This window comes from Nestor notabilis, unplaced genomic scaffold (assembly GCF_000696875.1).
Source record: "Nestor notabilis isolate BGI_N333 unplaced genomic scaffold, ASM69687v1 scaffold1560, whole genome shotgun sequence".
In the NCBI taxonomy this organism is placed as follows: Eukaryota; Metazoa; Chordata; class Aves; order Psittaciformes; family Psittacidae; genus Nestor; species Nestor notabilis.
This window is the reverse complement of record NW_009910420.1, coordinates 1-19865: the sequence shown is the minus strand read 5'-3', so window position 1 is coordinate 19865 and position 19865 is coordinate 1. Positions and strand designations below refer to the sequence as shown.

The 19865-nt window shown below is 41.5% G+C and overlaps 2 protein-coding genes across 2 annotated transcripts; one reads left to right on the top strand and one right to left on the bottom strand.

Moving 5' to 3' along the window:
- Window positions 1–113: 113 nt before the first annotated feature.
- CCNH (cyclin H) lies at window positions 114–12292 on the top strand. Its single transcript, XM_010009874.1, has 9 exons — window positions 114–230; window positions 376–498; window positions 3154–3227; window positions 3495–3705; window positions 4008–4171; window positions 6485–6555; window positions 8509–8620; window positions 9203–9263; window positions 12254–12292. The coding sequence occupies exons 1-9, from the start codon at window positions 114–116 to the stop codon at window positions 12290–12292; spliced, it is 972 nt and encodes a 323-aa protein (XP_010008176.1).
- Window positions 12293–15408: 3116 nt separating this feature from the next.
- Window positions 15409–18622, bottom strand: LOC104402079 (ras GTPase-activating protein 1-like). The gene is made up of 3 exons (XM_010009863.1): window positions 18549–18622; window positions 17157–17291; window positions 15409–16293 (listed from the first exon to the last, which is right to left on the bottom strand). The coding sequence occupies exons 1-3, from the start codon at window positions 18615–18617 to the stop codon at window positions 16210–16212; spliced, it is 288 nt and encodes a 95-aa protein (XP_010008165.1). The 5' UTR covers window positions 18618–18622; the 3' UTR covers window positions 15409–16209.
- Window positions 18623–19865: the final 1243 nt, after the last annotated feature.

The window sequence follows — 19865 nt, the reverse complement described above, 5'->3', positions numbered from 1 at the left end:
CCTCACCTCCCCCCACCGCCCTCCCGCCGAACTACACCTCCCAGCAGCTCCCCGAACACGGCGGAATGCCGTAAAGCGCGGGCGCCGCTGCCGCCATCGCCATCATCGTCACCATGTACCACAGCAGCACCCAGCGCAAGCACTGGACGTTCCGCAGCGAGCAGGAGCTGGAGCGGTGCCGGGACGAGGCCAACCGCAACTTTCACAGCAAGGCGGCGGCGACTGGGAAGGTGTGGGAGTGGGAGCGGTGAGAGGGAAGAGGAAGAGGGCAGCGGGAGGGGTGCCATCAGCCTTGCGGCCTCTTCTGAGGGGAGGAGCTGGGGGGTGAGGAGAGGCGCAGCCCCTGAGGCAGACTCCTCTTTGCTCCCCCTCAAGGTCCCGCAGAACGACCCTCGGCTTCTGAAGCCCCACGAGGAGCTGGCGATATGCAAGCACTACGAAAAGCGGCTGCTGGACTTCTGCTCCGTCTTCAAGCCCAACATGCCGAGATCCGTGGTGGTATGTGTGTCTGTTCTTCGGATATGTTTCAGGTTTTTTTGTCTACCACTGCTGCAGTCTGTGTTTCAGACCGCTTTTTCGCTTTGTTTTCAGGGCAGTGCAGACGTTCCAAAACCAGTGTTACCTGCAGAATCATAGAATCAACGAGGTTGGAAAAGACCTTTAAGACCAAGTGCAGTCTTTACCCCAGATCTGCCAAGTGCACCACTAAAGCATGTCTCTTAGGGACATGGGGGTTTTTTTGTTTCTCAGCTTCATCCATTTCTGGTGGCTGTTATACTTGGATGGATGAGTTCTAAGTGTTTTCTGACCTTGGTGTAGCTAAAGGAGGCAGTCCCAAAGTTTAACAGTCACTCAGTTGTTTCTCCACTACTGGTGCTTGTCTGACCACAAAGCAAGCTCAACTGGCAGTAAACTAATCTATGAAGGTTGAAAAGTGAAAGAGAAAATATCTTTGAATGACTTACCTTGAGCACATTTCAGAAGGGAGAGAGTGGAGACTCATAGCTGAAGCAGGGAAGGAAGTTATGCTGCTTTTGTCACCCAGCCATTATGATGTATAATCTGTATTGCCTCCTGTCAGTCCTGTTTTTTTCTGGCAGCTATGGTGATTAACAGAGGTGAAGAGTGTCTTGTCTGAAGGCTCATTTGAAAGGTAGCAGTAGGCTGCCATTACATGCTCTGTTGGATTGTCTCCTGTGCTTGTTGCTGGGGTTGGAGTAGCTGCTATGCTCATTGTCAGGGATGGAGTAGTCAGGTATCTGTTGCTTTGCCGTCAGATCCAGAGACCATTTCCCCTTGAGGGTATTGGAAAGTGTCGAGTGGGGCTCTGTAGGCATAGACCAAGCACGTTGTGGTGGTTTTGCCTCTCTGGTATTGCCAGGATGACAGCATGCTTTTTCAAAGTGTTTTACTAGTCTTTCTGGATTTTGCACTTGTTCAGGGGTGATGTTCCAAAGGTGCCACTGGCCTAGGTGCTTGCTCATAGGATCCCACACATCCTGCAAGTCATGACTGTCCAGTCATGGGGAAGATCTCTTAGTGGTGTGCTTAGATCATTATTTAATCTTAGACAAGACCTAAACCACAAGCAGCAACATGCTGGTTCCCAGCAAAAGGAGCAGGCTGGTTCTCAAAAGATATTCAAAATCCTTAAAATTCTCAAGTGCTGCCTGGTGGGAGGGTGGAAGGTGTGGGAGGATGTCTCCTTCATAGTTTGGCCCTCCAAGGGGCGAAAGAAAGAGGTGTAATTACATGCCTCCCAAAGTATAGAGGTGATTGCCATGCTGACAGTGCATACCAGATCAGTTTCATGATCAATAATTCTACTGTATCACAAGCCATTATCATAATGTACAATGAAATGAGAACCTTAGCCCTGGTGCCAGAGCTGATAAACATTAAACCAGCAAATACTGGCTGTAAGTAAGGTACGACATGCTGAAACTCTCAGAGGCAATAAATCAACATTGTGATGAGTGGCTATTAATCTGAAACATTGAATGCTTATCTCAAATATGATTAGACACACTCTGGTGAGATCTGTTGTTATCTCAACCCTTCGAGCCCCACACTGGGTGCCATAAAGGACTGCCGTGGTTTAAGCCCAGCCGATAACTTGGAACCACGTCACCGCTCGCTTATTCCCTCCCTTTCTTCCCCCTGGCTTCCAGCAGGATGGGGAGGAGAATCAAAAGAATGTAAACCCCATGGGTTGAGATAAGAACAGTCCAGTAACTAAGGTATAATACAAAAACACTACTATTATTAGTAATATAAGGGAAATAATGAGAGGAGAGAATATAAAACTAAAAGGGAAAGAAAAAAATAAACACAAGTGATACACAATACAGTTGCTCACCACCTGCTGACTGATACCCAGCCCGACCTGAGCAGCGATATGACCTTCTGGGTGACTCCCCCCAGTTTATATACTGGGCATGACGTGCTGTGGTGGAATACCCCTTTGGCTAGTTTGGGTCAGGTGTCCTGTCTCTGCTTCCTCCTGGCTTCTCGTGCCCCTCCTCTCTGTAGAGCATGAGACTGAAAAGTCCTTCGTTGGAGTAAACATTACTGAGCAGCAAGTAAAACATCAGTGTGTTATTAGTGTTGTTCTCAGATTAAAGCCAAAACACAGCACTGCACCAGCTACTTAGGAAGGAGAAAAAAACGACTGTTAACAGCTGAAACCAGGACACCCTTGTTAGAGTATATGTGCTGGATAAGACCTGCCAAGTAATGGTTACCAAAAACATCTGCTTTCATGCTGATGGCATTCAGACAAGCATGGAAATTTGGTATTCGCTGCAGTACTTGTAGACACACAGAGAAGCATAATTGTTAAACGCATTGGGAAACTTACTGATCTAAAAAGTCAGATGTCTTGTCTGGGACTACTCAAAATTTTCAGAATAGTTTTTTCAGTCTTTGATTTTTAAATTTTGTTTAAGTTTCACTTTTTTTCTCATAAAGATATTACAGGCTTTTTGAGCATAAATAGACTTTCAAATGGCCTTAGTGTATCCTGTATGTCTGTAGTATGTATTCAAACATGCCTCTTTTATTTCATGATTTGTTTTTAATTTATTTTTCTTTTTTTCTTAATCTATTTTTGCTTCTATACTTACTTTTCCCTCCCTTGTTTTTTGAATCTAGGGAACAGCTTGCATGTATTTCAAACGTTTTTACCTCAATAACTCGGTGATGGAGTATCATCCTCGGATAATAATGTGAGTTATCAACGCATCTTGTCAAGCAGAATACTGGAAGTATAATCTTTGTATCTGTAAAGACCTGAAAAAATGAAAAAAAAAGAGAAAAGACATCTGAGAGCTTAAATACAAGTAAAGGCAAAGTATGGTCACTTCCAATTTCCATTTGGAAGTTTTTTGTGTTTAGAATACGGTATTTTGAAGATAAAAAGTTTCTGGACAGGACTCTTGATAAGAAGGTGGATGCTACATATGTCAATTTTTTGCCTTTTTTCTCTCCTCAAGGCTGACATGTGCATTTTTGGCCTGTAAAGTGGATGAATTTAATGTGTCCAGCGCACAGTTTGTTGGTAACCTTAGAGAAAGCCCTGCTGGACAGGAAAAAGCTCTTGAACAAATACTGGAATACGAGCTACTGCTTATTCAGCAACTGAACTTCCATCTTATCGTCCACAATTCATACAGGCCATTTGAGGGATTTCTAATCGACCTAAAGGTAGTATTGTTTTATGTGCCAAATGCCCCAATATACTGACTTAATACAAATCTGTCATGGATTGTGTTAAAGAACTTTATTTCTCTTTGTGCCTGTGATTGTAAATCATTTAGTTTCTAAAGTGATAGGCAGATATCTGGGAGGAAGTCGGTTTAGTTGTGGTTGTAAGCACTTTATTTTTGGCATAAGAAGATGGTCTGCTACTTTCTAGCTTTACAAAGTACTGTTGAATTGTGTGGTCTGAGCTCATGAAAGAGGAGGCAAGGAACACCTACTTACTTTCCTGAATGCTTCCTTTTCAGACTCGCTATCCAGTGCTGGAGAATCCTGAAGTTCTGAGGAAAACAGCTGATGACTTCCTCAGTCGAGTGGCTCTGACGGATGCATACCTGCTTTTCAGTCCCTCACAGATAGCTCTTGCTGCTATATTGTCTAGTGGTTCAAGAGCAGGAATTAATATGGAAAGGTAGTCTTTTCTTTTTTTTTTTTATTATAGGTATGATTTTTGCTTCCTGTATGAAATAGTTGGATTGTAGACATTCTTAAGTAGTACAAGTATGTATTTACAGACTCTGCTATTTCTTTAAATATGTTCCAAAACTGAAGCAGTGCTGGTTTTGGTTGGTTTTGTGGTTTTTTTTGGTTGGTTGGTTGGTTTTGTTTGGTTTTTTTTGGGGGGTGGGGTGGGGTGGGGTTTTTTTTTGGGTTTTGTTTGGGTTTTTGCCCTTCATTTTCAAAAAGTAGATGACAAATGCAATAGCTGGTGTATGGTTTTAAATTTGGAAGAAAGGAAAAAAATGTACCAAATGGATGACTTTGCCCTAATTAGAACAGCACAGGGTTTTCAGACTCATTTTGAAGGTTAAAGTGAAGAATGCAGAAACACAGTGGAAACAGAGCGGAAACACTTAAGGAATCACTAAAAGACAAAAAACCTTAGACTTTTAAGGTGTCTTAGGTTGCAGTCAAATGAAATTACAATGAACTGACAGCTACTAGGTATGTAGAAACTGGGTGTTGTATTTCACTGGTACAGTGTTCAGTTTCAATGGAAATGGACTAAATGGTGTCAGTCCCTTTAAAACAGCATGTAAGTGCTGTTTTACATCAATTCCTTCTTCCTTTCTTTGGTTGAGCCACTGGTGTTTTCAAAGGCATTGTCAAACACTTCGATATCGTAACTGAAATGCATGTTTTGTTTAGTTTCTTTCCTTTTAAGGACAAAACATACTCCTTTCAGAAGAACAGCTGAGGTAGTTGCTGTAAGTAGCTGTAGCTGGAGTGTTTTAATCATATAATGCTCCGTGTGAGCAATTTGTAAAGTGTAATGACTGCAGGCAACAAGGGCTGATGCAAAATGCAAACAGTTCTTTTTAAAGATACTTTACCTCCATCTGCTGTAAATGAATCTCAAATCTCTGTAGTTCTGAAAGAACAAGACAGTGTAGGAGTGTCTGCAGAGTTAAGTGTCCTCTTGGAATAGTGTAAAAACATTCAGGTCTTTACTGTGACTTGAAACTTGTTGGATCTCATTCCTAAACGTATATTCCATACTATTTGTGCCAAAATTCAGAAAAGCATGCCTACAAAAAGAACCATAATAATTTGTAGATAGTGTGTGAGTTGAGGTATGTGAACTTTTTTCTTTGCATATTTGTGAAGAACTCAAGTCTTTGTCACCTGTCTGGACAATACTGTTGCTATAACCTTGTCATTTATTGTTTTATGTGTTTGACATGCTGGGTATGAGAGAAGCTAATGCTGCAGCTCAGGTGTTGTGGACCTGTGGGTAGCTACAGCTGCAGAGGTGGGACAAAGCATGCAAGATTTGAAAACCTGTTGCTGCCATGATCTCCAGCGTATAGTTCAGTTTTGAAAAAGTGAAGGCTTCAGGAAAAGATAGGTGCTCTGGCTGATAGGTGGCTTCAATTAATCTTCAGTTCTGGTATTAGCACAAGGTTAAATAATACTCTTAAATTTGAGCTCTACAAGAGCACTGGTGTTAAGAGAGCAGCTATCAGCTTTGTGGTGGCTGGTGCATCCATCTGGGAGTTGCAACTGATACAGCTGATAATGTCAGTAGTGAAGTAAGTTTGAAGTTAAAACAGACTGAACAGGTCGATTCACTTTGGAGTCTTTGAATTTATTTAATTTATCCGTAAGTGCATTCCCTGGGAAGGGATAAAACCACTCACTTGTTGCAGGTCTTGTTGGGGATTGTTGCTTATGTGTTTTGGTGTTTTACTCGGGTGGTATGCGTATGTATTAACGTTCCTACTAAAAGGAAGTTTGAATCTCTGAGGGAAGAGGAAAGGGTGCACAGACTCTTAAAAGACAGCTTTGAGCCTTTGCTTTCAGCTGCCAAAAGAAGTTGTTTCATTTTGAAAACTTTGCTGTCTGTTGGTCTCTCTGAACACTTCTCTACTTCTGTACTGTTTGCTTTTCAGAAATCATACTATGCAATACTATGATGGTAGCAAAACACTTGACAGAATCTTTAATGTAAGTTGACTTAACACGGTGAGGCTCAAATCCAATTCCATACGTGGCAGGGGAGTACTTTCTTCATGTTCTTACAGAAGAAGAATGTTGCAAATTACAGATTTGCTTTTTTACCATTTTATAGCAGTTACATAACCAAAGTGTTCTTGCTAAGTGTAATCATGAAGCTCTAGCAGATGTAAGTAATGAATAATACACATTTTATTAACTGGTGTTAGCTGGTACAAATAATTATAACACTTTAATATAAGGACTACTCTTCCATTTGTTTTTGCAGTTATTTATCAGAAAGTCTTATGCTGAAAGAAGACAGAACAACCTTAGCCAAGCTACTAGATGGCATGAAATGTAAGTAAACATTGGAAAAATGTGATAAACAATATCCCTAAAGGAGGGAAAACAGCTTTTAACAAACAACAAAAACTTTAAGCAGAAAGTTGTGCTTCAAGGGATTTTCTTTACCTTGGGGCATGTGTAAGATAAGCATGGGAGTAGAATGAACTACGTGGCTTGTGGATGCAAGGGGAGAAAATACTGAGGCTTTCCAGTGATATGAACAAATGAAACTGAAAGGCAAAGGGCCTGATTTTTCTGAGAACATAAGTGCTATAGACAGTTAAGTGCTCACAGCTGGCTAACAAGTGAGAACTTTGTTTTGGGAACTAGGTGATGGGTTTTGTAAGTCGGGATGAAATGACTCTTTTTCAGTCACTATGTCTTAAAAATTAAAAAGCCTGCACATAACTACTTCTACCACCAGAGGGTATCATTTCTAAGCTAAGTAGTAAGTGTTAAGTGATATGCCACGATTTATATTTCACTTCTGTTTTGTAGCAGTAAAGATGTTTCAAAAGGTGTTTAGGTTTGCTAGTGTGAGAAATATATAGATAAAAATAATAGGAATGCCAGCATGGTTTAGCTAAGATAATGGGGAATGTAGTATACTGATTATTACCTTTTCTAAATTAAATTAAAAGGCTGGGATACAACATTTCCAGTAAGCAAATAGTTATTTAATGCACTCATTTAAAATGGCAGGGTGATAGCATTAAAAATGCAGTCCTTTGATTAAGCTGACTGTAGTAGAGAATGCACCATACAAATCACTAGGATCTACAAATAAATTTAAATGAAATTTAGAAAACTTAAGATGCTCTTCCCTTTCTCTTCCTGCTAACAAATTCAGTCTTCAGGTTTCCATTGCTGAGATGCAAAGGAAGCGCTGAGATCACTTACTCTTCACTTGCATTATTCTGGGAGGTAGCTTCAGCCCAAAGGCAGCTCTTCTGTAAACGTATGATTGCTGGAAGGAAATTGTGTAGTATCTGTGTATGATTAGTTTAATAGAGAAATGTTAATAGGGTTAAAAAATCTTGTTTCTTGCAGGGTAGTTGTAAATTTAATTTTCATTCTTAACAAAACTGAAAGCAATCTTCTCGAGAAGGAGGTACAATGCTGAATGTGAAAAATACCTATGCTTTCTTGAAGCTTGTTAGCAGGGAAACATGAACTCTACGTTGTTATAATTTACCTTGAGGGAATCCAGGATCAACGATGCTAATGACTTGTTTCAGTATAGTTCTTGTGCTCTGCTTCTGCTGTACTTTGGTGTTATTTAAAACTAATACTCAGAGTAAGATGATAGTTAAGTCTCTTTGATGTTATGAAGTTCCAGTGCTGCGTAGGATGGGAAGTTCTGTAAGCAAGCAGTTTAGGGGAAGTTAGTACTTTGAATGTGTGATGCTTGCTTTGACAAACATAAGGTTTTTACTTTGTGAGCTTTCTGTGTCAGCTGTTTGTAATATGTTGCATGTTGCCTATACTGTCTTTTGACTCTGTTTTAAAAGCTACATATGATGCTTTCAAAACCTTACAGTGGGGTCCTCCTTGGGCTGCAGGAGCCTATCCTACCTCACCATGATCTGCACCACGGACTGCAGGGGAACCTCTGCTACAGCTCCTGGAGCAGCTCTTCCCACCTTCTGCACTGACCTGGGGGTCTGCAGGGCTGCTGCTCTCACATATTCTCATGGCTCTTTTCCAGCTGCAGTTGTGCAGGTTTTTTTCTCCTGTGTAACTGTGTTCTCCCAGAGGTACTGCCACCGTTGCTGATGGGCTCAGCCATGGCCTCTCTTGTAGCTGGCTGCATTTGCTTCATCGGGCACAGGAAGCTTTCAGTAGCTTCTCACAGAAGCCACTCCTGTAGCCCCCCACTGCCAAAACCTTTCTACACAAACCCTGTACAACAAGGTAGAGCAGAAATTATTTAATGTGCTTAGAGCTGTGTTGTTGCCATTGTAGGCATGAACAATCTTATAAGGAAATATGAGCTGCCAAAGTCTGAAGAGGTTGCTGCTCTAAAACAGAAATTGGAGAAATGTCACAGCTTGGATCTTCTACTTAATACAAACTCGTAAGTAAATACTTATTCTTTGATGTTAAACTTCTGCCTTTTTTATTGTTATAGAAACATTAATTTTCTCTGTGTGAGTGGTTGAGAATGAAAGCATCTAAATACACACACCAGGATGTCTGTTGACATGCTTAGTGTGTGAAAGTGTCTACTGGAAGCTGAGAACCAAGACTCAAAAGCAATGCTTCCAATAATACATAAAATACTTCTTTTGTGCTGATTTACACAAAATAATTTGCAAGCTCCAATACTGATTATTTTGTAACAGAATTTGAAACCCTGGTGGCTTCTAAGGTCTGCCCACTTGACATCATAGATAATGAGAATCAAGGGCTTTAAAATCACATGGTTAAAACAAGAATTGTCTAAAGGGTTAATGTTTCCTTAAGACTTATGATGATGGCAAGGACTTCCTGATTTTCTTTTGTGTCCTTTTCACGTTAGTGCCCAGTGTGAACTTCTAGCAGGCTGCTAGAATCTTTGGAGGGTTTTTATGTTACAGATAGGTCCATAATCTTAATTTTGTGGCCAGATAAGGAGACTTTGACTTACTTATAAAAATTTTTTCTGCTTGGGGGTTAGGAAGAAGAGGAAAGGTTATGAAGATGATGAATATGTTGCAAAGAAACCTAAAATGGACGAGGTCAGTAAAAAAATTGTACTTTTTTCCCACGCTTAACTGATATGACAAAAGCAACACAGCTACTGAGCCAAACTTCTATATCCATTAATATTCTTTTATGTGTTGTTCAGACAGAATACCATCCTGTGCTTAGGACGGTTCTTAAATAAATAACTAGGGAGGAGAGGGAACATGCAGGCCATCCTTCCTGCTGTTTTCTGTACTTCGAAAGCATTTTAACAAACCACAGAACAACATCAAGCTTTGTACTTCCAGCAGGTGAAACTCCCATGATGCCAGTGAGGGGGAATAGCTGTGAAACTGAGGTTTGGAGTGCTGCGATGAAAGGAGTTTTTGGAAAGCCAGGAACTGAACACTTGTGGGGAAATTCCAGCTTTACAGGTGGAAACTCAATTATGGGCGAAATAAATGAATATATGCTGGAATAAAGCCAAAGGAGGCTTTTTTAAGGAAGTTTTGTGTGTTGCTTTTTTTTATTTTGCTGGCCAGTATTTCTGAAACTGTTTTCAATGCTTTATTTGGCTTCTTGCACAATGCAGAAGTCAGCTGCTGGACTGAATTTCTACGTCAGCCAATTTGCTATCAATGCTTGCATAAATTACAGCTGGGTAAATAGTACCCCAGGTTATAAGAACAAATATAAATAAGGTGGAGATAGACTGAGGAGAGCGGCTCAACAGATGAAAGCAGAATTAATCCTTCAGAGCTAACCTGAACACTTTTCAGAGCTTTCATTTGTAGCATTGACTGGAAGCTCTAGAGAATGCATTCTGGTGGAGCTTTGTGAAGAACTGTTTTTAACTGGACTTCTCTTGATACTGAAGATGTTGTCCATCTTGATGGTCTAGGACACTTTACGTATGGCATTTAGAAAAACTTGCTAACAGCTGAAGAGAGCTGTCTGTTAACATAAAATACAGGATGTCTATTTTCACTTCCGTAACTTTTCAATCTCTGACAAAAGGACTGAGAGAACAGATTCTGCTGAGCTCTGGAGACTTGCTTCTTCCCTGCCCAGTTTAATTTAAAGGTTGACTTATTCTAGTTATGCTGCTACAGCTTGAAGCACTTTGTATTTTTGTTTGTTGGTGTGTTTTGTTATTGTTGTATTGGGGTTTTTTTTTAATAAACATACATTCACAATCCTTTTTTCAAAGAAATAAACTGGTTTGATAAATTCGCCTACAGCACTTCATGATAAACTCTTGCACTGTGTTAACAGATCCTGAAACTTAGGATTTTTAAACATTTATGTATCTGAACTGCGAAGGGTTTGAACTTGTATAATTTCATTTCTGAGTAACTGTCATATACAAGAGCAGATGTGGGCTGGCCACGACATAAAGGAGAAAGCGTGCTTAACTTTTGAAAGCTTGTAGTGTCTGTGAACTGCTTAAGCCTTGAGACTTCACTAATGCTGTAGTTAGCTGATAATAATGATGTATGTATTTCTTTAACTAATTAGGCTGTGGTATGCAAGTGAACAATCAGTTCTAATCTATTTGTAAGATTTTGTTTCTTGATTTAATTGTTTACAGCTGAAGTTGATATCGATGTCAAGGCTGTAACTGGTATGGAAAGCTTATCAATTTGAAATGATAGAAGAAACACACAGGCTAGCAGTTGAGCATGGCTGACTCAGCTGCCATAAAAGTGGTGAAGCCATAAACCCCACCAGATACTAGGAAGAGGCTGAAATACGAGCTCTTGTGAAAATCTCTACATTGTTGTCCTTCATGAAGCATGAGCTAAACTTCGTACAGATGCTGAAATGGGCAGCTGCTAAAGTGGTTCTATCCCTGTGATTTTAAAGAGTAGGCATGGATTTTTCTTCCCTGTGAGGGTGCTGAGGCCCTGGCACAGGTTGCCCAGAGAAGCTGTGGCTGCCCCATCCCTGGCAGTGCTCAAGGCCAGGTTGGACGGGGTTTGGAGCAACCTGCTCAAGTGGAAGGTGTCTGCCTATGGCAGGCAGTTGGAACAGGGTGAGCTTTAAGGTCCTTTCTAACCCAAACCAATCTGTGATAACTAGCTTTAAGTTTAAAGGGCTTCATTGCCACTAGTTAAAATATTTTTTTAGTCCTTTTTTTGTTAATGGAATGTTTCTATTAGGTATTAAATCCTGGGCATAAAGACCATAGCAGAAGCAAGAAGTAGGGTGTAGTTCCAGGACGCTTTCAGTCCTGTGTTCTGGAATTAGCTGTTAATAGCTAAAATAAATATTAAAAAAAGAAGAATCTTCCCCTTGATATATTTACTTGACTGTTATTACTGTTTTAGTCCCTACAGAAGACATTGGAGCATGCTGGATAGAACTGCTTGGGAGAGGCATGCAGGAAACACTTTAAATTAACCCAGGAATCAAAACTTAATTGGAGTCTCACAACAGATTAGGGCATACTTAGAGCAACACTTTTAACTGCACTCCCATTTAGCAGTGGGAGCAAGTCTGAGCAGGAATTGAGATTGTGGGGAGTCTCAGGAAAGGAAATACCTTTCGTGTCATTCAGCAGTTCTTGTCCACGACCTTAGGTGAGGCATGTTATGAGAATCTGAAGGGGATCTTCACAAACATGCGTTTCATCGGGTGGCTTCTGTGCAGGCTCCTCATTTCCAGCTTGAGCTAGCTTTGTCAGTTAACCAGGACTGGCAGCTGCTACCTGGGTGGCAGTAGAAAGGAGCCTGCAAGACAAGCAGGGCCAAGCAGCCTAACAGGAGCATCCTGACAGAAACTGGCAGGTCTACCAAGTCATGTGGGGAAGTGCTATGCTTCAGATCAGTCTGACATTGCTGTTCAAGTCTGTTACTGATAGCAGGCAAAGTTCAGAGTTGTGAAATCACCTGTGCTACTTGAATGGTCTTTAACTTCTAGTAGAAGATTCTGTGGCAGCATGTGCTGTGCACCTCCATTTACATGCTGCCTGGCCAACGGTAGTGTAAAATACACTGAATTTACACATTGCTCAAGGTGTTGCTGTTTTCCCTTCCATTAGGAAGAGTGGACTGATGATGATTTTGTGGACTCGGTGTAACCTTGAAGAAAGATGGAATCTGACCACGGCAGAAACTGAAGTGTTGTGCGAACCTGTCTGCCACAGATTCCTTACTCTCTCTCATGAGGTATTTATTCTGGTGGTTTTTAACTGCAATAAAGCATTTTAATTCACTAAAGTAATTAATTCCATTAAACCTTCATCTATTCAAGGTCACATGTAGTAAGAATCATAGAATCAGCCTGGTTTGGGCTGGAAGGGACCTTAAAGGTCATCCATTTCCAGCCCCCTGCCATGGGCAGACACCTTCCACTAGACCAGGTTGCTCCAAGCCCCGTCCAACCTGGCCTTGAATGCTGCCAGGGATGGGGCAGCCACAGCTTCTCTGGGCAACCTGTGCCAGGGCCTCAGCACCCTCACAGGGAAGAACTTCTGCCTAAGATCTAACCTGAACTTTCCCTGTTTAAGTTTGAAGCCGTTAGCCCTTGTCCTACCACTACAGTCCCTAATGGAGAGTCCGTCCCCAGCATCATTATAGGCCCCTTTCAGATACTGGAAGGCTGCTATGAGGTCTCCACACAGCTTCTCTTCTCCAGGCTCAACAGCTCCCAGATTTCTCGGCCTGTCTTCATACGGGAGGGGCTCCAGCTCTCTTATCATCCTCATGGACCTCCTCTGGAGCTGTTCCAACAGCTCTGTGTCCTTCTTGTGTTGAGGGCACCAGAACTGCACACAATACTCTAAGGGGGGGTCTCATGAGAGCAGAGAGGCAGGATCACCTCCTTCGACCTGTTTGCTGTAAGACTTGTTTGCTTTAAGGGATCTGACACTTCGGAAGATTTTTGGTTTAGGAACAGTTTTGAGGTGACTTCAGCGTGGCAGTAGCTGATTTTCAACTGGGCATTTATTGAGGTGGATAAACACAAGCCAGGAGACAGATCTGACAACAGGCCCATCTGTGCTTTAGAGCAGGGTCTGCTCCCCTCTTCCCAAGCCTGTTGTTGGAGCAGCTGAATGAATACAGCTGTATCTTTAACACTTGGTACCTTTGAAGCGCTTACATGCACTGAGAGATTGCAGCAACATACTTTCCAGTACGGGAAGTCATAAACACACCTCTGACTTGACAGTTGTGATCTTAGATGGGGTTACTGTGGCTTACCTTACCTCATGGTAACTGAAAAGAGTATTTTTGAAGTCCTCCTAAGCAGTTAGATGTCTTCCACATCTACAGCAAAGTCTATTTCCTTTTAGTACTCCCATTTTAGAACATGAAACAGTTCCAAACCCCACACCTAAGTAAGTGTAGCATTGGGAGTTTACCAGTTCCATTCTTGTCAGTGTGTATGTAATGGGCACATAGCCAGACAAATCTGTTCTCACAGTTTGTATTTTTACACTGCCTACAACCTACCACCTGCATTCAGCCACTCTGGTTTTGACACATCCTTCTGTACCTGGGCTACCGGCTGACTGGTGAGGGAAGGAACGCAGCCATCACAGCTTCATTCCACGATGTCTTGCACCTTTCATATAACACTCTTGTCATCCACGGGAGGAAGTGTGACTGAACACAGCTGAAGTCACGTGCTGAGGTTCTGAACCGGCTGGGACCAGAGTATGCACTACTTCATCACACAGAATATGCTGCAAACTGGGAGGTGTACACAGGGACAACAAGGTTGTTAAATTACCTTTTCTTTCCTCTGAGGTGCAGTTTATTACACGAATGACAGTGACAGGTTAAGCCGTGGCCTTATGGGATGATCTGAGAAACAATTCAGTAGCACCTAGATCTTGTACTACCTCTCTGCCAAGTGTGAAGACCAGGAACCCTCAGCTACAGGACCACATGGACTTGGGCAGCCTCACAAAGGCCCGCTGCAGGCTGAGGACATGCAGTGACCTTGCAGCAGAGACCCAAAGAGAAAGCCTACGTGACTTAAGAGTGGAAAAAGCAGTTCTTGTAGGCAGGAGATACTGCGGTTGTTCTGAAGGTGTAACAACTGTGTTCATGTTACACAACTGCCTTGTACGTCAATCTCAGCATCCTTTTATTCCTGACTGTATCACTGCCTAGAGGAGTTACAAATGATGAATTGATGCTGAAATACCCCCAGAATTTACCCCCTATTTTAGGATCTTAACAGTTAGTGGCAGCTTGCTCCTTTCTTCTGCTTAAGCAACAGCCACCAGTGTTGGTCATGGTGGTTGCACCCAGCCAGAGACAGTAACCACCACCATAGTTCAGGGCTGTACCTCTGGCTCAGCAGTGAGTTGAGCACACACCAGCTGGGATACGTCTGGTATGAAAATGTGACTATGAATCAAGTTATCTCACTGCATTTGTTATGGAGCCCATTACAAACGGACTCCATAACATAAATGGCCACAGTGGACAGCCCAGGGCCTGTTGAGCATGCCAGGATCTCTCCTTGAGTAGAGGCACCTTTTGGGGTCAATGTTCAAGGTAAAGAGGTTCCTTGCTGCTTCAGATGCTCAGCAAGTGAATTAGGAATAAGCACACTGGAACTATTAAAACCTCAGCTAAGGGACAGGAGAGATTGATTGTGCACATGTAATCCTTTAAACATAAACCATTGACCAAGTCTGGAACTAAGTCTGGGTTAAGCCACACTTCAACTCCTTCCCAAGGAGGAGTCTGGAATACAGGGGGGTCCTTTCTGCACCTCCTGACTCAACAGGAGGATCTCCCTGACGCTTCCTTGTCCTCTGTGCAGTAAATACTTAAAGTGCACCTTGCCACTGAGTATTGTTAAACCACTGTCACATTTACCACTGAACTTGAACTCACTCCTTATATCACTGTCCTGTAAGGGAAGTGCATGACTCCATCCACGACACTGATCTAACATTGTCTCTCTTGCCCTGTGAGAGATGCACACATTAAGGCACATGGACAAGGTAACACTATTGGAGGATTCACACTAAAGAAGGGACACCTCGTGGGCATTTCAAAGTGCATCGTGTGCAGGCATGGTAAAAAATTTCCACAGCAGCCAAAGTTACAGCCAGTTTCCATCAAGAGTTGATCTGCAGCTTGATTTATTTTAAAAAACTTGTCTTTTCACTTATAAAAATAATATTTATGCTAGACTTTTATCACACAAAAAACTGACCAATACATATTTTATAAAATGGTTTAATGAATGCATGCATGTCTGATACAACGATCAATAAACTTAGTGAATTCAAATTATTTACTGTTGTAAACATTTTACAAAAGCATTGTGATTTATCTGGATATACAGTTCCTGGTGGAAGAACTATTCAGACTGAATCAGTGGCACATCAGAAAAATAAAGCTGACAAGACCCATTCTGCATATTCTCTTTCGACATGATTCCAGCAAGAGAAACAGCATGGTATAAAAAGTGTACAGTAAAGATTGTTCCTATCATAACATCAAATTCTGGAAACTGTAAATACAAGTTAAAGTGGTTTGAAACAGTCAAAAGTCTCAATTATTGTAACCAGTCAGAAATTACAGTAAGAAATGTTATCCAGTTATATGTGGCTGTCAAAGCAATACACTTCATGTCAGTTGGCGATCCTTTTCCAACAAGACAACGAAACTTTGGCAATCAGAGGTGCTGAAAGTGATTTTCAAAGTTCAAGACACAGTCACAGCATTTTCATTGCAGAAGGTGAACTGTACACCAAGGCTCAGAGATTGTGAAAACTGTTTCCAAATGGAAAAAATAACAAAAAAAAAAAAACCCCAAAAAGTGCAAATGTCCTGCACAGATAGCTTAAAAAAGCTGCTGGTACTGTCATTCACCAACAGAATCTTTGTTTTTCTTTTTGCATAGTTCACACATCACTGGGAATGTGACAGGGTGTGCTGTTTTTGGCAAGAGCAAGAAGAAAGTGATACTGGTGTGAGTCGCCATGTTGGACATGCTGGATCCATGCAGAATTCAGGTAGAGGGCTGCTACCTGATGTTGTTAGACACGCAATACTGATTCTGTTTTTGTTGAAGCAGTTCGGTAATAGCCAAAAGCTTCTTCAGCACGTGCTGCATGTGGAAAGAGAGTCAATAAAACCGTATGTTAGCTACTGGAGACAGAAGAGTCATGTGCTGGAGAAATGTCTTCAACATTAGCCTATCAGACCTGCTGCTAAGGAGTTTAAATCACAGACTGGTTTGGGTTGGAAGGGACTTCAAAGCTCATCCAGTTCCAAGCCTCTGCCCTCCAGTCCCAACCCCTGCCCCGGGCAGGGACCCCTTCCACTGGAGCAGGTTGCTCCAAGCCCTGTCCAACACAGCTTTGAACACGGCCAGGGATGGGGCAGCCACAGCTTCTCTGGGCAAGAAAAAACAATTATAAAAAAAGGAAACAGCCAATTTGAAAGTCAGTAAGACATTACCTTCAAAAAAAACAGCGTTGCCAATTCTTGTCTTTCCATTCACAGACCTGTTGGCTGCTTTATGGCTAAGATAGTGTCCTCCTAACACTTGTGAGAAACGCTTGCCAGGTTTGTTAACAAGTGTACTGGAAAGGTAGGAATCAGAAATGATGTATCTGTAGAAAGCTAACCAAAGTAAGTTTGGTTCCCAAGTGGGAAAAAAAAGATCTGAAAACAAACGACCCAGAGAACCTGTCAGGAGACAGTAGTTTTGTGGGTTTAGGCTTCCTGTAGAAACTAAAACTTCCTCTGGAAACTAAAAACAAACCCTCTTTGGTTTTGCTGCATGAAGAAACAAAACTATGGACTAAGCGTCTACCTTCACAACTAACAACCTCCTGGTGAAAGGCACAAGTTTCGAAACATTTGTCAAGTCCAAGTGACACTACAGAAGAGTCCTGGCACTATGGAGTAGCTCTGGACACGCTGTCTGTACCCGCCGTGACTCATTTGTCAGACACTGCTACTTACCTGCATCACACCTCGCTCGTTACTGAGTGTCCGGAGCTCATCCGAGTGTGCCACGCAGATCTCATGCAAGGCTGCCAGGTCACGAGACAGGTCAGTCCTTGAGTGTTCGGTAGTGTCTGGAAGCTCAGGAACGTTCTTCAACAGCAAAAGGCAAAGAGGAGATTTAGGGCGTGCATGGGTAAGTTACAGCTCCACAGCTCTGCTGCTGATGTTGTGCACCACAAACACCTACTGTGATGTTAGTCTCTCCAGCTGTGTCTCCATCTTTCTTCTATGAATAATGTGCACATCAGTTTCTGCTCCTGCTAGAAGGGCTCTTACTAGAAGATCTGGCATTACTAGACCACCACCGAGCTGACCACATACAGCGATTCACAGCCTTCCCTTAAACGAGGGTGGATCACAGAATCATACAGTACACCCTCACAGGGAAGAACTTCTTTGTATCTAACCTGAACTTCCCCTGTTTTAGTTTGAACCTGTTACTCCTTGTCCTATCGCTACAGTCCCTGATGAAAAGTCCCTCTCCAGCACCCTTGTAGGCCCCCTTTGGATATTGGAACGCTGCTATGAGGTCTCCACTTCTCCATCCATCAGCTGCTTTTTCCCCCAGTCTAAATTGAGAGAATAGCAGCAACAAAAAAACTAGCAAAATCTGCAATTCGTTAAACCGGTCATAAAACAATAATGTTGTAATTAAACCAGCAGATTAATCCAGCACGTGTTTTCAAACCATCAGATTTCAGAGCCTTCGTGCAAAACCTGTCATTTAAAGGAAACTGACCTATCATAATAGGCAGAAGTTGCAATTTAACCAGAAAAAGGTGACATATAGCAACCTACCCAAATACACTCATTTTTACTTTTTGTATTTGAGTATTTTATATCTTATCAAAATACCCCAAGATGTCTTGCAGGTGACTTTTAAGGGATCAGTTCAGTAAGATCAACTCATTTTTTTCATCTGGGTTTTCAAAATGAAGTTTTGGTTTAAAACCAGTCATGTATAACGTGAGGATGTAACTCCTGCTACAGCTGTCATACACAAAACAGTAACAGTGTAAAAGAAGGCTGTAAACTGAAGTTCACTTTCAGACTACAATATCTACAACGGATGCAGTGATACATCTGGTAATGCACACTGAAGTTCAACCTGCATTTTTTAAAGCAGAAGTATAATTTCCATCTCTGGTCAAAACCATAGGACAAGCTATATATAAGAATTTTTGGTTTAAAATTTATTTTAAAAGATATTTATTTGCTTAAGAAAAGTGTATTCGGTTACAAGCACTCAAAACTGTGTGTGTGCCAATGCATTTCTGACTAATTGATAAGAGGTGTGGAAAAAATAGTGTTGCTGTATAACTTCCACTAAAGATCTTATCCACTTACCCCCAGTTCATCCAAGAACATGATCATGCGATGTTTGTTGCTCTTGATGAATGGATTCACCCCTTCCATGTATGGCTCCTAGTAAATTTTAAAAGTATTTATTAGAAAAACACCCCAATGAATGCCAAGGTAATTGTCACACCTGCAGTAAACACAGTGCAGTTAGACAAATAACACTGCATATGAAGTGTGTCATCTAAAGTGAATTTCTAATGCAGGTGTGCAGCCACTCAAAATTCAGTATTTTCTTAGAAGAATCAGAATCTCCAACTCAAATATTTTCTTATACATGCCTACTGATGTGAATTTGGATTGAGACGAATGTCTCTTGGTACCTTGCTGCAGTGAACACATGCTCTACTTTCACAGGTAAGATCTTTGTTCTTCCATTAATGCTTACATTTCAAGTTACGTGTGTCAAAGAAATAACTTTGTAATGCCAGCCTGAAGTCACTGTGATTGTGGTTAAAACAGCAGATATATTTCAGCCTGGTAACCGAGACAGACCAGTTGCTGCTGTCATTCTTAAGAGTTGTAACAAAAACCTTATTGAAAGCTGGGGCTTTTTGATGCAACATATCCACCTGATTTACAACATTAATTATGTCTAGCAATGTGAAAGTGAGTGCAAAAAGAAGGGGTGCTTTGAAGTGTACAACAGAAAACACCAGTATAAGAAAGAAGTAAATGCAGGGTGAAAGCGGAAGAGGGACAAAAGTCAGTTCTTCACTTCTTATAGAATTGTATCATCTATACCAAGCTGGGAATTTAGGCCTGATTAGTCTCAATCTGAAAGTTAATTACTATATACAGCACATGTAAGTGGAATGCATTTCAAAGTTGTGTACATAAGCACACCAGTATTATTGGAAGATGACTCCCCTCTGATGTCAAATAATCAATGGAAACACAAAAAATCTCCCATAATCTGTTTAAGGCAGAGTACTTATCCTTTTGATTCTCACCCATCATAGATTCTTGCTCTAGAAAGTCTCATCATGTCTTTTTGATATGGATATTGCAAAAGAAAATGTGTCTGGTTTACCATCATGGACACTTGTGGTTGGATGGCTGCCTGCCTTTCCTCTCCCACTGATCCCCTCTAACACAGGAAACACGACTGCTACCTTTTCTGTTGTACATGTAAAAAAGAATGTTCCACAGACTCCCAGGGTTGGCTTTGGAACAAGTACCTGCTGAATCTATGTTCTCATAGCATCAACATATGGTTGCATCACACTCTGTAGTACCTACTGTTATGGTCATTCATTCACCAATTATTTTAACAGACTGTTGTGGTTTAAGCCCAGCCGGCAA

What these genes read in the sequence shown, in the direction of transcription:
- CCNH (XM_010009874.1), top strand. Translation starts at nt 114, where the DNA reads ATGTACCACAGCAGCACCCAGCGCAAGCACTGGACGTTCCGCAGCGAG. An exon ending in AGGCGGCGGCGACTGGGAAG is followed by an intron (nt 231 to 375) that starts GTGTGGGAGTGG and finishes CTCCCCCTCAAG; the next exon opens with GTCCCGCAGAACGACCCTCG. An exon ending in GCAGGAATTAATATGGAAAG is followed by an intron (nt 4,172 to 6,484) that starts GTAGTCTTTTCT and finishes TTGTTTTTGCAG; the next exon opens with TTATTTATCAGAAAGTCTTA.
- LOC104402079 (XM_010009863.1), bottom strand. Translation starts at nt 18,617, where the DNA reads ATGGAAGGGGTGAATCCATTCATCAAGAGCAACAAACATCGCATGATC. An exon ending in TGTTCTTGGATGAACTGGGG is followed by an intron (nt 17,292 to 18,548) that starts GTAAGTGGATAA and finishes TTGCTGTTGAAG; the next exon opens with AACGTTCCTGAGCTTCCAGA. An exon ending in ACGAGCGAGGTGTGATGCAG is followed by an intron (nt 16,294 to 17,156) that starts GTAAGTAGCAGT and finishes TTCCACATGCAG; the next exon opens with CACGTGCTGAAGAAGCTTTT.